General features: G+C 39.2%; 1 protein-coding gene and 1 non-coding gene across 3 annotated transcripts in view; one reads left to right on the forward strand and one right to left on the reverse strand.

Annotated features, from left to right (window-relative positions):
* Nucleotides 1-6,527: 6,527 nt before the first annotated feature.
* rab15 (RAB15, member RAS oncogene family) overlaps nt 6,528-15,353 on the reverse strand; it is a 41,580-nt gene continuing 32,754 nt past the window's right edge. The window contains exons 3-7 of one of the 2 annotated variants that reach the window (XM_039781644.1): nt 13,561-13,621; nt 12,013-12,090; nt 11,314-11,403; nt 9,022-9,087; nt 6,528-8,775 (exon numbers count right to left, since the gene is read on the reverse strand). In XM_039781644.1, the coding sequence (XP_039637578.1) occupies nt 8,614-8,775; nt 9,022-9,087; nt 11,314-11,403; nt 12,013-12,090; nt 13,561-13,621 (457 nt within the window). In that variant the 3' untranslated portion in view covers nt 6,528-8,613. The remainder of the gene's footprint in view (nt 8,776-9,021; nt 9,088-11,313; nt 11,404-12,012; nt 12,091-13,560; nt 13,622-15,353) is intronic. The other variant, XM_039781643.1, reaches the window with a different exon arrangement.
* trnat-ugu lies at nt 8,841-8,913 on the forward strand. The gene has a single exon. It is a non-coding gene; the product is annotated as a tRNA-Thr (tRNA).

The following is a 15,353-nucleotide window of genomic DNA, read 5'->3' on the forward strand; positions in this document are numbered from 1 at the left end:
TGAGAAAAAGGTCAGATTTCTGACTTTAAACTCAGAACCCAAAAACATATTTCACATGTGGCCCTAATCCTCTTCCGTATGGGTTGGCATATTATCATAACAGCTATGTATGTTTTTCCACTTTATGTGTTGGAGTCTGAAGCCAGGGGCATATGGCTCATATGTACTTGGTTTGAAGCAGTTAAAGCTAGACAAATAAACCACTTCATCACAAGCCCTAAGCAATCTGTTTTATTTGAACATGCCTTAAAGGTTTGTCCACAAAGTTGAATGCCAGTTGCTTAAACAAACACAGCAAAGACAAGACTAAGGAAGGGTAAATGATCAATTATTTACTGTGTGTATATGTTTTGGGTGGAGCTTCAATTGTACGGCAGAAACATATTGAATCTATTGAAATAAAGTAAGAAATAAAAGCAAAATACTCGCTTTGAGTCTGGCAGCGGGTAAAGTAACGTATGCAAATAACAGTTTTGTTATTTATTTTCTTATTTGTTTAATGTAGCTGGATTATTTCTTTTGCAACTCAAGCAACTTTGTAGAACTCTTTTTTTCACAGTTCTTCACGTTTCAGTTTTCAGACAGGTCTGGCCCATGGGAATTTATATTATCATTGTGAATGCTCCATGCAAACTCCATTAGCAGATACGTATTACTTATTAAGAGACGTATATATTACACAAAAGTGCACTGCTAGAGATGAATGTATAAGCCTAGTATTTATAGTTCTCCGTCTCTGCAAGTGGTAAAGAGGAAGGCTGGTTTCTCAGAGGATTATCATGCGAGCTGTTTGTCAAAAGCTGCACTGCACTATGATCCTCGCAATCTCAGCCTCCCTTTGAGTGCAGGAACTTACAGAGAACTCTTTTAAGATATGTTTGAAAAAGCAGAGGCATAGACAGAATTCAAGTTCAAAATACCCCCCATTTGGCACTGTATGCACAAACACACACACACACAACACACACACACAACACACACACACACACACCTCCCCACGAAGAGAGCTGGAGCAACGTGACTCACACTGGTGTGAAAACACAGTGGAGAGGTGGGAGGATGACATCACAGCACCCTGCAGAAGAACAAGTGCATTGCAGTTGGACCTTGTGTAAGCATGCACATAAGGGCATGCACACACACACACACACACACACACACACACACACCTATCTGTATATGAATACACACTCCTCCGCAGTTGCACTAACTCATCCCACAACACACACACGTGTACACACTCATTGAACATTTCCTCAACAGAAATAACGTTTGTTGTCCTGAGGAGACACTGGAGTTGTTGGATTCCCAACTTCATGTGTGTGGATGGGAGGGGAAGAGGCGAACCAATGGTTGGCCTGGATACAGACACGCTATGATGGGATTTGGGGGCTGAGGTTGAAAAAAATAGATATTAGAAAAGAGAAGGTACCATCCAACTCAGATGTGAATCTCCACCAATCTCTTGCATGTCAGTATATGTTCACCCCCAGCTGTTTGGGCCCAGCTCCAGCTTCTGGGATGATGGCACAAGTAGAAAGCATTCAAATGCCGAAACACGCACATGCTCAGTGTTTCTAATGCGATTGAAAGGAAGGGGGCAGGATTAAAGCTTGATCAGTGTGACAAATTGCTGATGCAGTGATTCACCAACAAAAACAGATTTCACCATGCTTCCGATAAGCCCCGTGTCTTCCTTGGCAGTGGTTAAAAGTAGATGACTACATGCTTGAGTCATGCAAACATGGTTGCTTTCGACAAAACAATCTCAGCTCAAGTCAATTTCGTAGCTGTTCTGGAGCTTTTTTAATCATAGGACATCTTCATTAGCTGACACAAACTGCTTAGTTATCATCGAATTAGATGTTCGAAAGGCCATAAAACCAAAACAATGATTTTAGAGGATGCCCAAAAGCTCTGTTGCTGTTGTTGTTGTTTTTCTACAGCTCTTCCCACTCAGTTTGTTTTTTAGATATTGTTAAGGAGGATAGATGGAGGTGGTTCACGAGAACACAGGTAGCTTTTAAAAAGCCCAGTGCAACCACAGGTGGCATGAGAAGATGGAGTACAAAATGAGTCAGTGCAAGATCTGGCTGTCCAAGAAACCTTCCACCTACACTTGTACATCTGAATGTGTGATTTAGAGTCTATTTTCTCCACTGATTTTTCTGGCTCAATGTGAACATGAAGCTTCAGCTCCATTTGGAATGGAGGCATTGGCGAGAATACTGGGAAGTGCAGAGCGGAGGGGAGGGTGTCTGGATCTGGCTTGGCAGGGTGCTACAGCAGTTAATTAAAGCTCCCGGGCTGGTATTTCAGGATTAGGAGTGGGTAAGTGGAGGGCCTCTGGTGGCCTTCACATGAAGTTGCCACCTAGTGGGTAATAGTGAGTGTGAACACTTGATTGTGCTGATTGTGACCCTAAATGTATTATGTGCTTGTCTCAGTTCATTCAGAGGTTCATTTTTTTGTTACAACTGGGCACTGAGCATTTTTGGCAGTTGTACATTTGATTAATCTCGTGTTGCGATGTCATTTAGCTGGCTAGCATATCATTCATCATACTAGTTTGTTATTATTTCTCATGTTTTGTTTTCCCGTGGTCACAGATAATGTTGTTATCTTGACACAGCACGGTTATTCATCTTCACAAAAGATTTTTTTTGTGATCAAGTGAAAAATGGCCTGTAATTATTTTCAAACGATTGTGATGACAGAATTATTTGTCAAATCATGATCACTAGATAACAATCTTATGAAGACAGAATAAATTGATTTCATGATTTTATGTGTACTGTGAAACATCATCTCTGCAGCCTTCTTCAGATCTATAGAGCCTTTTTAGTCTCTTTTAGCAATTTGTTTTGGCCTGCAAATTCCACTCTCATCAATCCTGTGTCTGGTAGCAGGTAGCTGTTCTCAGCACAGAAACCCACAGGTAAACTGACAGTACACTACCCGTCCACCAGACAAAATTAGCACCTTGCTAATGAAGAAAGCAAGCATCTCAAAGCTACTAAGGTGCAGAGTTTATGAAGACCAAAAGCTAAAAAGGAATGCAGAAATTGAACGTACATTAGTCAGGTCGCCCAAAATATGACTCCAAAGGAGTCATATTAACACAACTAAATAAGGCAATCCTTTGTCAGAGTTAGGGCTTTTTACATCTTGAAGTGAAGTTCTTCTGCCCCCAAGTGATCAAAAGGAAAACAACACTTTAAAGAAGTAGTAGAAGTTAGCATCAGCGGAGGACATAGAAAGGAAAAATAAAACTGGAATTTTCTTTTTCTGTTTCAGAAGTAAGGAAACTTTTTCTTATTTTCGCCACAAGTGCGGGAATTTCGCGGGCTAAATGTAACCAGCTCGACAGAAGGGGCCAATTGACTAGTCCACATATAGTAAAGGGCCAAATTTAGTCAGTAACATGCTACTCCGCAGACTAGTGACATGCTAACATTCAAAGTGATTTCATGTGTGACTTACTGTGAATGTGCTTGCAATTAATGTTTGTCAAATAGACAGAAAAGTTTATTGTGCAACCTCTTAAAAAACAATAATCATTAGTCTCCCTACACTCGAGGTTATTTTTACAAAATGGATTTACAGTCGCATTAAATCAACTTCTCACAGGTATTTCTTCTTATTTTCTAGTCTGAGTGTTGCCAGCTGGCCAGGGGACTTCCATGTTCACAGAACTGTACAAATCAAAGCTTGTATGGTGTTAAGGTCAAGGGAATTCATCTCTCTCTCTCTCTCTCCCTTGTGTGAACATAAATGGACTCTCCTCTCTGTTTTCTACCTGTCCTTATCCAAGAGCTTGTCTGTCTTTCTCCTTCTTTCTCACTTTCCCACGCACAGATAGTTTTACCACCCCGACTCCCAAACATTCAGTCATTTACACTCACAACCACTGACACACACACACACACACACACACACACACACACACACACACACACACACACACACACACACACACCATATGGCAGAATGTCAGACAGCTGCAAGACCTGGAGTAATGTGGTGTGGGATTGTGTTGGGGAAAATGATGTTGATGATGATGATGGGCTTCTGCTCACAACAACACTGAGCGCCCTCTTTGTGTACATATATGTGTGTGTGTACATGTGTGTGTGTGTGGGTGCTATGTGTCAGCGTGCCAGTTGACTTGTTATTCTGTACGTGTGTCTGTGTATCACTCAGCCGTGTGAGAGATACTGAGCTGTCATATCTGTCAACCAGACAACAGTTCCGCATGCATATTCATCATTATGCTAATTTCGCCCAAAGAGCTTTTAATGAGTTCACAACTCAGATGAGGTGATGAACAAAAACTTTGCAGCATTTTTTTCCCCCGTAATTCTCCCTGAGAAGACCCCATCACTGACGACTTATTACTTCATTATTACCTCATTTTTCTGTGTACACTAAATGAATGTGTAAGGGATTGTAGGGTGCTAAAACTGTCACACTTTAAAGGGGTTTAGGAATAAAGTAAACGTTATTTAAAGTATTAAAGTTATTTTAATAAAAGTGACCACCAGATGGCAATTACATGATTCTGTGGTAACTAGCAGTTCTGTTTATTGTTGTAAATATTTCCCATGTAACACTGAAAGCGATTAATAATTCTCTCACCATGACACATTGTCTTATCACTCTAAAAGTGGGCTTGGATACAAAAAAAGATAACAGAGTGAATCTGTCATCTAGTGGTCAAATTAGGAAGTAGCATTAACGTTTCTAAATATCCACTTTCTGTAAGTACAACGTTTGTGATTTGGCATACATTTGCCTGACATGCTATTTATCCATAGGGTTGGGTGATGTGGTGATAAATAATATGAGCCAATACAAATTCCTCATCCTAATCAATTTTAGAAGTGTGTCTGTCACAACTGAAGACTTGCTTACTAGATCTTTATCATGCAGGGGCATTGTTTAAAAGATCTATCACAATTGTGTGACTCTTTGTTCGAGGTCAAACAGTGGACAAGAGGCCTGGCTTTGGACTGGAAACCATGTTTGAATAACATCTATACCACGCACAAAGGAACAGTCATACCATCATTGTGATTGAAGATGACCTTACCTTACCTTACCTCCATATTGCCCACATCTGTATATCAGTATCTTAAAAATATTCTTATTAATATCCAGATATTGGTTTCAGCCATTACTCAGTCCTAATTTGATATATTGTTTTCCTTATTATTGTGTACAAGGTATTACACTGAACAAATAGTGACATGTTGTCACTCATCACGTCTTGTCCCCCTTTTTAAGGGGATGAATGCAGAATGAGATACATGCAGGAGAAACATGCATGTGCTCTTGCCTGCCTGGTTTCTAATATGAATTAAAATCCTCCTGTAAATGTGCATGCCACTCATACCTTAACGTACCATTATTCGAAAATGTCAAATAACATCTGAAATATTTAGTTCCCTTCTGGCTTGCAACCACATCATATTTGTAATCATAAATATTACCTGTTGCCTTTGTAAGCATGGTACATGCTGTGCATTCCTCAACAGCTGTAGTCATATTGTACACTAATATATATATATATATATATATATATATATATATATATATATATATATATATATATATATATAGGAGATATATATATATATATGACTGTAAAGGCCTATTGTGCATGTCCTTCTGATTCATACATTAAATCATACATTTTTATATATATATATATAAATCGTGATTCATGATTTAATGTATGAATGAATGTATAAATGTATTGTGTATGTCCTTTCGATTCATATTATTAAATCATGAATCACGATTATTTATATATATATAAAATATATATATATATAAATAAATAATCGTGATTCATGATTTAATGTATGAATATATATATAAATAATCGTGATTCATGATTTAATGTATGAATCACGAGGACATGCACAATAGGCCTTTACAGTCCACTGTTTTGTGTTTGTTTCTTTGTGTTGTGGCTAGGATCATGTTCTCCTGGGATATTCAGTACTCATTACTCTAATACAGTGCTACAGTACTGTATGTACTGTGTCTCCGTCTCATATCAAGGGATCCCCGGGTCTCAACATAACCAAGAAGACACGCTCCGAGCACCGAGTCATATATCTGCAAGTATTTACTCATAAACATGTGACATCTGTTCTCCAAGAATAACATGTTGCATTTTACATGTTGCAGGTAACATATTTCCACAAATACAAGTTGAAGTAGTCTTAAGGCGCTGACACACCAACCCGATTATCGGCCGTCGGACAGTCTGGCGAGGTCGGTGACTCGAGTTGTTTGGTGTCTTCCGTGCCGTCGTCAGTCGGAGGAGCAATCGGCGTTCATTTGGGCCGATGCGACTTGTTGACCCGGCCAGTGGGCAGTCGGACTCAATGACCAATTACTGGAAATGACGAGCGGGATGAGCGTGACGAACGCCTCTCCAAATCTGACGAAAATCTTTTAAACTGACCTCTGTCAATCTTAAATGAAGACAGATTCAGCAACTGGATGGCCTATTTCTCGCTTCAAATGTTTTCAGAAACACATTTTCGGTGAACTAGTTTTGTAAAATACGAGATCGTATTCCGAACGAGCCGGCCATTATGGTCTGTTTTGAAATTCGGGAGAAGCCAGACCCACGGGACGTGTTTGTCCAACGTGTTGTGACAGATTAGCGCCGCCTGCTGTTATGGAGACGTATTACATCTCGCGCAGAACGTACGCTCAAGTCGGCGTCGCTTCAGTGTGTTCTGAGGCACTTTTTTGACCAACTCGGGGAGACTGATCAGTCCGACTGCCTTTTCTGCCGAAGGTCGGTCGTCGGGTTGGTGTGTCAAAGCCTTTAAAGAAAAAAAAAGCAGTTCTCGAAAACAACACATTGTGTATCTAGAGCTTAGTCCAGAACATCATTCAGTACAACATACTGCCATTTCACACAGTGCACAGATTAACAATTGTTTTGAGTAGCATTTAGTATTACTAAGTTGCAAAAAAATGTAGCCAAAGTTTGTTCGATGATGGGTCATTCTGTTTAAGTCTCAAACAGGCAACTCTGGTCAAATGCTATACTTGTCTTACGGTCAGTTGATTATTAACTTCATTGAAGTTGCAATAAAAGAAAGGAAAGAAGAGTGGATTGCATGCAAAACTCTCGCTTGTCCCTGTTTAGTCTGAGGGGATAAAAAAAGAAATGGCATCTCCACTGGACTCTGTACAAAACAGTGAGAAAAGGACAGAATGACCAAGACATTATTATCATCACAGAGGGAATATTTCAGACCATCTAGAATATCACTGTGGACTTTTTTTATACAGCCCTCTAATGGTAATACATTAAATCAATGGCGTATCCTCATGATTACCGATCTACAATGCTTTGAAAAACATGGTATGTACAATGCAATGGGCAGTTATCAAACCATCTGTATAATATTTTCTGTTATAAACAAAGACTATAAAATGGAAAAAAATATCTTGAGTTTTGCTACAGGGAAATAGAATCATTTTGCTCTCAATGTTTCCCTCAGTTACCGACTTATACTGGTGTACTGGAGCCAATATTTGCATGAAAATAATAAAAGAAAACAATGTAACGGCTGCATATATTTAGAATCCCATCGCATTAAAGGTAGTCATTGCAAATGCAATAACAACCAAAAACAAACACATAAGAAAAGATAGTGAAATAGCATAATTTAACACTGAACATCTTTCCAGTGTGTGTGTGTGTGTGTGTGTGTGTGTGTGTGTGTGTGTGTGTGTGTGTGTGTGTGTGTGTGTGTGTGTGTGTGTGTGTGTGTGTGTGTGTGTGTGTGTGTGTGTGTGTGTGTGTGTGTGTGTGTGTGTGTGTGTGTGTACTGTTTTCACAATGCATATAGCATCCTCTTGTGGTCATATTCCCACACTACATCTAATGCATTCAATGGTAGAAATGCTATGGGGTTCAGGAGGGCTAAAATACCCACATAAAGGAAAACACTAAAGGGGTGGATGAAGGCCAAATGTAATCAATCACATTGTTGATTTGCAAGGCATCCAGCCCTATAATCAATAACAGAGACAGCGCTTAGGAAAAATAATGTGAAATACAACATTGTGAAAGGTTTCAAGTCAGCGATGGACAATTCCAAGTCATTCCCCGTCCTCTACATCAGGACACCGTACAAAGTCTGTAAGAAAAGATGATTAAATCTTGTATTTTTGTGTTTAGTCTTTTCAACTCTATGTCAATTGCAGAATTTGTAGTGGACAGGGGTTTGCATTTGTTTACGTCGAAGACACACTGAACTGAGCAGGAATCAGTGCTTTAGACAATGAAGATTCTGTCCCACTGAGTCAAACCTTGACATTTGGACCTTCAGTTGGTTAATCCACCACACACTTGGCACTGTGTGGCAAAATGTTTCCACCTTTGTCCATGAAACTGCTCTCAAATGGCTCGTTAGCATTTTTGGCATTGCTCACGTGAATCAGAGGAACATAGCTGGTTTCAAAATTGCAGCTTAGTGTTCCTCTTTGTTTCAACTAAGGACAAACGGAGAAACATGTTGCCCAGAGTGTGCAAAGTTTCTGGTGATAACAGACTATCTCATTTAAATGGTTTCTTTAACACCAGCAGCCTTTGCCTTGGTCGCCTGCCGCACCGTCACAGAGTCCTTCCTCTTCCTCCAGAGCAGCAAGATTAATCTCGTCATTATTGGACATTCGGAGAAGATCCAGGTCCTTTTTATTGGCTGCCAGCACTTGTTCAGCCAATCGTGTAAAAGTCTTGGAAAGAAAAACAGCCAGAGAGTTATGATGGATAGCATGATGTCATTGCTATTGTACAGTAAGGCCTCATAGCTCAGTGGTTAGAGCACTGGTCTTGTAAACCAGGGGTCGTGAGTTCAATTCTCACTGGGGCCTGAATCCTTAAATTTTGTTACTCAAAATAGAATTTGATCTACTCATGCCTCTCTTTGATTGTGCTACTACTCTCTACATGGTCATTACATTCAGTTCAGATCAACTCACCTCTGCTATGTTTTGGTTGGTGAAGGCACTTGTCTCAAAGAAGTCCATTCCATAAGCCTTGGCCAGCTGCAGGACAGATAATGATGACACATTTTACTTTCCTGAAAAAGTAGTAGTTTTGAATTTGGACTCGGAGAACATTTTTTCCTTTTACATAGGTGCAGTCTGCTGGCGGTCAGATTTTAATTGGAAAATGTGAGGCAATGTAAGGCAACAGGATAAGAAGCCTTAGTCAGTGTTTGTCTGAGGTCAGCTGGGTGCGACTGAAACTACGCCGCAAGTTTCTAAACCAGTATACCCACACCAAGCACAAAGAGTCCCACCTTTTGGTGAACTTGGAGCCAGGGAACTATAGCCCAATACAACAATTAAATATGTGCATTGAACAAATTAATGATTGGATGTGCCAGAACTTTCTTAAATTAAATGAAGAAAAAACGGAGGTGGTTGTTTTTGGAGCAAAAGAGGAACGATTGAAAGTCAGCGCTCAGCTTCAAACGACAATGTTAAAAACAACAGACAAAGCCAGAAATCTTGGTGTAGTCATGGACTCAGACCTAAATTTTAACAGCCACATTAACATAATTAAAAAATCAGCATATTATCACCTTAAAAATATATCAAGGGTTAGAGGACTTATGTCTCAGCAAGATCTGGAAAAACTTGTCCATGCTTTTATCTTCAGTAGACTTGACTACTGTAACGGAGTCTTTACAGGTCTCCCTAAAAAATCAATCAGACAGCTGCAGCTGATTCAGAACGCTGCTGCCCGAGTCCTCACTAAAACCAGGAAAGTGGATCACATCACTCCAGTACTGAAGTCTCTACACTGGCTTCCAGTGCCTCAAAGAATTGATTTCAAAATACTTTTACTGGTTTATAAATCACTAAACGGTTTAGGGCCAAAATACATTTCTGATCTGCTACTACATTATGACCCACCCAGACCTCTCAGGTCGTCTGGGACAGGTCTACTTGTTGTCCCCAGAGTCAGAACTAAACAGGGGGAAGCAGCGTTCAGTTTTTATGCTCCACATATCTGGAACAAACTCCCAGAAACATGCAGGTCCGCTGCAACTCAGTTCTTTTAAATCTAAGCTAAAGACCTATCTTTTTGATGTTGCTTTTCCTTAAATAATCTATTTTATTAACTTTAATTTCTTATACTGCACTGTAACTTTTATTCTTATACTGCACTATCAATTTTATTCTTGTTTTAATTTGTTTATTAATGTTTTAAAATTGTTTAAAATTGTTTTCTAACTGCTCTTTAATGTTTTATGTAAAGCACTTTGAATTGCCCTGTTGCTGAAATGTGCTATACAAATAAAGCTGCCTTGCCTTGCCTTGCCTTGCCAAAAAGGTTTCTACCAGAACCTAAGAAGGAATATAAACTGTTGCTGAACTCTGAGCATTATTTCTTAGTGAACTGAAAATGAATCCAATAATTACAAGCTTTTGGGGAAGCCGGGGTAAGAACCTCTGTAAAGGGACAGTTAACATTTTGAAAAATAAGCGTATTTGCTTTATTGCCAAGAGTACAACATCTCATTTGCAATAATTATAAAGTTAAAGCTGGGAGGAGGCAATAGTTTAGCATAAAGACTTTAAGCAGGGGAATACAGTTAGCCTGACACTCTCCAAAAATAAGTCTACCAATACCCCTAAAGCTCACTAATTAACAAGTTGTGTCCAACAACAGTCAGGGGCAGTTATTTACCTGAGTTTTGTAAATACATTTAAATAAAAAAACTAAAGAAAAATGTGTATGTGCAGATTAAACAAACGACGTATTATGACGTGGTAAGGGTGACTGACTTTATGAAAGACTCTTTGCACTGGTCACACTTTACTAGCTCGATTTGCACATCTTGTTTCATCAGTTAAATTTTGTAATTGTTGTAGTGTTTATTTTGATTGTTGTGACATGTAGCCTACTGTATGTTTAATGTAACCTGTAAAACTTTAATAAAGCTCTTTAAAAAAAAAAAAAAAAAAAAAAAAAGTAAGGGCATCATTTTGAACTAGGGAAGCGGTTTCCTCCTGCTTCCAGTCTTAGGTAAGCTAAGCTAACTGCCTCCAGGCTTCAGTTCCATAATTATCGCAGGCATGAAAGTGGTATCAATCTTCTCATCTAACAAAAAAGGATTTTGTTGAACTTTAAGCCTAATTTCTTACAGAACCCAAACATAAATCAAAGAAAACCTGCATAATAGTAATGTGTTTTAGAACATTATTTTATAAGCCAAAGGTGTAATGATCCATTGTGAAATAGTTACAACACAGACCCACCTTGATACCTTGCGCTGTGGCCACCTGCCTCTTGTCCACATCATCGGACTTGTTCCCTACAAGGATCTTCCGGACCTTCTCAGGAGCGTACTGCAGGGGTTTGTTTCGTGAATAAAAAAGAAACGAGGGATACTTACATATAAGGAAGAGGTATAAAAAACTAATTAAAGAGATAGGAAGAGAGAGATTTCAAATGTCAAGAGAATACAGCGTGGAGAAAACACAGCACTCAGGAAATGAGACCTAGATTAATATTAAGTGAGAAGCATGCCACGATGAATAGTGTGTGTATTTCGGACGGACCCATAGAGGAAATTAGGTCCATCCTGACTTTATTAATAGAATAAAATCATCTGGGAAATGACAGAGAGAAGCAGGGCAGATGAGATTGCTTTATGAAGACTCAAAGTCGATAGAAAAATGTGACTGCAAAAATGTTCTCCTTCCAATATCTTTGACTACACATTTAAAAATATGATGACAGGTATTTGAAAATGAAGATGGAACATGATTAAACAGAAAAGCAGCATCCGTCTGGCCAAAGCATTTGGTTTTTTATCGCACAATGTCAGACATCTGTTCTTTCTCAACCCGAGGCCTCTGCACAAAGTAAGTAGTCGTGTCAGTTTTGCCCTTTTCTACAATGCGAAGGGAAAAAAATTGCCTGTTGATCTTAAATCCCCAATCTCTGTGACTCACCTCATCCACATCACTGGCCCACTTCATGATGTGTTGGAAGGATCGCTCACTTGTGATATCATACACCAGGAAGATTCCCTGAGGAGAGAAATTAAAGGATAAAAAAAAAATTAAATAAAAAAAAAAAAAGATGAGAACCAGTGCATGCTTAAAAAATGCTCTGGACTTTGTAATGCTTAAAAGCAGCCTTTTAAAATCAATATATTTGAAAACATTAATATTATTCCTGTAGAGAAACCAGACCACCATTTGGAAAGTTGGCAGCCTCTAGCAACAATTCATTTTAAATTATAAGCCACTGTCTGGAACACAAAACAGAAGAGCAACAGGACACTATTTCATTGCCAGTTTCTGGTAAATGGACAATTCAATTCCATCCAGTTTAACCTCTTTAACAGCCAAAAGCAAAGGCAAAATTCATATGCAACAATGTCAGAGTAGTGGTGGTTGTTGTGTTTGGCCATCGAGAGCTACATCCTTTAAAGATCCCTTTAAAAGCACCTAAATGGTTCATCAAAGCACCTGAAGTGTGAAGTAAGATAAGATAGACTTTATTAATCCCACACTGGGGAAATTCCTGTGCTACAGCCGCTCAAAAGAAAAATGTACACACATTAGAATAACACAAATACACATTAATTAGACATAGAAGAAAAAATATACTTAAACTATAGGAAATGGAAAAATAGAATAGAATTAGTTATAATAATAGTAATAAAACAACCATATTAACACAATAAACAACATTATATAAACAGACAGATATACAGATGAGTAGCTGTAACAAATAAAATTTCAGAGATACATTTGATTTAAATTTTGTCATGCTACTCAGTAAGTTATATTATTACCCCTATTTTCCACAGGGCGCGTCTGGCTGCGTTCCGGAGGAGCCGCGGCCCACGCGAGCAATCGCGGCCATTCAAGTCAATGCTTGATATTCCACAACCTGCGTCATGGCGCGTCCCAGAAGCGTGCGTGAAGTGGCCCTCCGCTAAAGAGACGCGCAAAGTCTATTTTCACGCAAGGCGGAGGACAGAACAAAACCGGAAGCCACATTTTTTCCTACTATGGTCATGCCAAGACCCGCGCTTCAATAGCAGCTTGATTGGTTGGGATTAGGCATTGACCTCGAGTGGTGAAGGTTAGGATAGCCAATTGGTCAGGGGATAGGACCTGTTCAAATCAGGTTACGTTACCTTGCGTAAGCATGGACGCCTGGCCAATAGTAGTGTGTAGGGCTGCTCCCTCTTAGTCGATTAGTCGACTAATCGGTCGTTCCGGTCTTAGTCAACTTAGATTTCTTTAGTCGATTAGTCATGTTTTCCGCTTTTTTCATGCTGAATGACTATTAGTCGATACAATTGAATGAGTGTTAGTCGACTAAGAATTTCTTCAATCGAGCACAGCCCTAGTAGTGTGTGAATGCTATTGAAGGGTGGGTCTTGGCGGGGCCAGAGTAGGAAGAAAGAATTTGCAAACCGGAACGCAGCATAAACGCCCAGTGAAAAATCGGCGTTAGATGGAAATGGAGGAGAGGTCAACTACCTGTGCTCGTCTGTAGTACTGCTTAGTGATGGTCTGGTATCTTTCTTGGCCTGCAGTGTCCCTGGAAAGAAAACAAGCATATATGAACATGAAAATACACAGATACATTTGTGAGATTATAATATGAAAACATGAGTAGTAGCATATAATACCTAAATGCAAATATGTATTATTCTTGTCATTGTCCGATGAACTATGTATCTAAAATATAAACTGTTCATGAAATAGGGAAAAAGTGTTGTTTTAAGCTGGGTTGTTCAGCCATGATAGGAGTGGGGCTTTAGGGATGGCATTGCCGAAATATCTACCTATTGGATGGATTACTGTGAAATATGCTACATATATTCAAGGTCCCTATTAATAAAGTCTAATTACTTTGATGACCCCCAGACTTTTAATCTAACACCACCATCAGGTCAAATTTAAATGTGTCCAATTTGTGTTTTAGTTTGGATTAGCAAATGTAAGCATGCTAACAGGCTAAACTAAAATAGTAAACCTGGTAAAATATTACCTGCTAAACATATGATATGATATATGATATGTAAGCATTGTCAGCGTGAGCATGTTAGCTCAATATCCCCAAGTATTCCTCCTGCGTGAAAGTACTATTATTTAATTGGCCTAAAAGTAATCAAATGTAAATGCATTGAGTCTAAAACTACTTGGATCAGTTTACAAAATACTATCAATGTGCAAGTTTGTCATTGTAAAACTTGAAATTGCTCCAGGTTGCAAAAACTCACAGAAAAAAATACAAAAGGACAAGACCTAAGTGTCATGCCCTGAACATGATCATGCTATACAACCATACAAGGGTGAAACTTTGTGTGTGGGGGGGCACAAAACAGGGGGTCTGGGGGTCCTCCGCCAAAAATCTTTTTTAAATTTGAATACCATTTCCTGCATTTCTACATACATTTATAGGGACTATGGTGATACAAAATCCAGGAAATAATTCAGTTGATCATAATGATAAATTCTTCTAGAAAGAATAGTACTAAACCATGTAAAATATTTCTTACTTTCTTTATTGTTTAAAGCTATAGTGCGTAGTTTCTGCTGCCCCCATGAGGATTTCTAAGTAATGACAACAAAACTGTCGGTGCGTCCACGATACAAGCCTTCCGTGATCCCGCTGCGTTGATATCATTTATCGCAATCAACTCTCTCGCGCCACGCAGTTCAAAGTAAGTATTACAGCTACGGTAGGCTTCACGCTTCAAAAAGCCGGTCACTTGCTCTTGCAAAGAAGAAGACTCCTGTTCCTGAAATCTGGATTTTGAATACGTGTGGTCCTCCATGTTTCTTTCTTCCTATGCTTCAAACTTGCCGGGCCCGGGAAGCTACGATACCCATTAGCAGCATTAGCAGCACCTGTGAGTTTATTGCGAAAAGGCGGAGCAGTATATCCCGTATGTCTCTTACGTATTTCAAGATGGCGCATGAATATGTCTACCCCAGTTCATGCAAATCCAAATGTCAAATTTCAAGCCAAAAGGAATACTTGGAATTGATGGTGGTGGTACATATTTATGAAAAAGGACGAGTTTGTGAACGGGCAACACAGATTTTGATAATGAACAACTAAACACGTTACACAGAGGACCTTTGGGACGTAAAAATGAAATAATATCAAACTAATTTCAAAGTGTGGGGGACAAAGCGGGGATTTTGAAAAGTGTGTGTGTGTGTGTGTGTGTGTGTGTGTGTGTGTGTGTGTGTGTGTGTGATGGGACATGTGGAAATCACGCCCTAGCAACCATAAGATAGTGACAGCATATTTGCAAATG

Source organism: Perca fluviatilis, chromosome 18 (genome assembly GCF_010015445.1).
Source record: "Perca fluviatilis chromosome 18, GENO_Pfluv_1.0, whole genome shotgun sequence".
Lineage (NCBI taxonomy): Eukaryota > Metazoa > Chordata > Actinopteri > Perciformes > Percidae > Perca > Perca fluviatilis.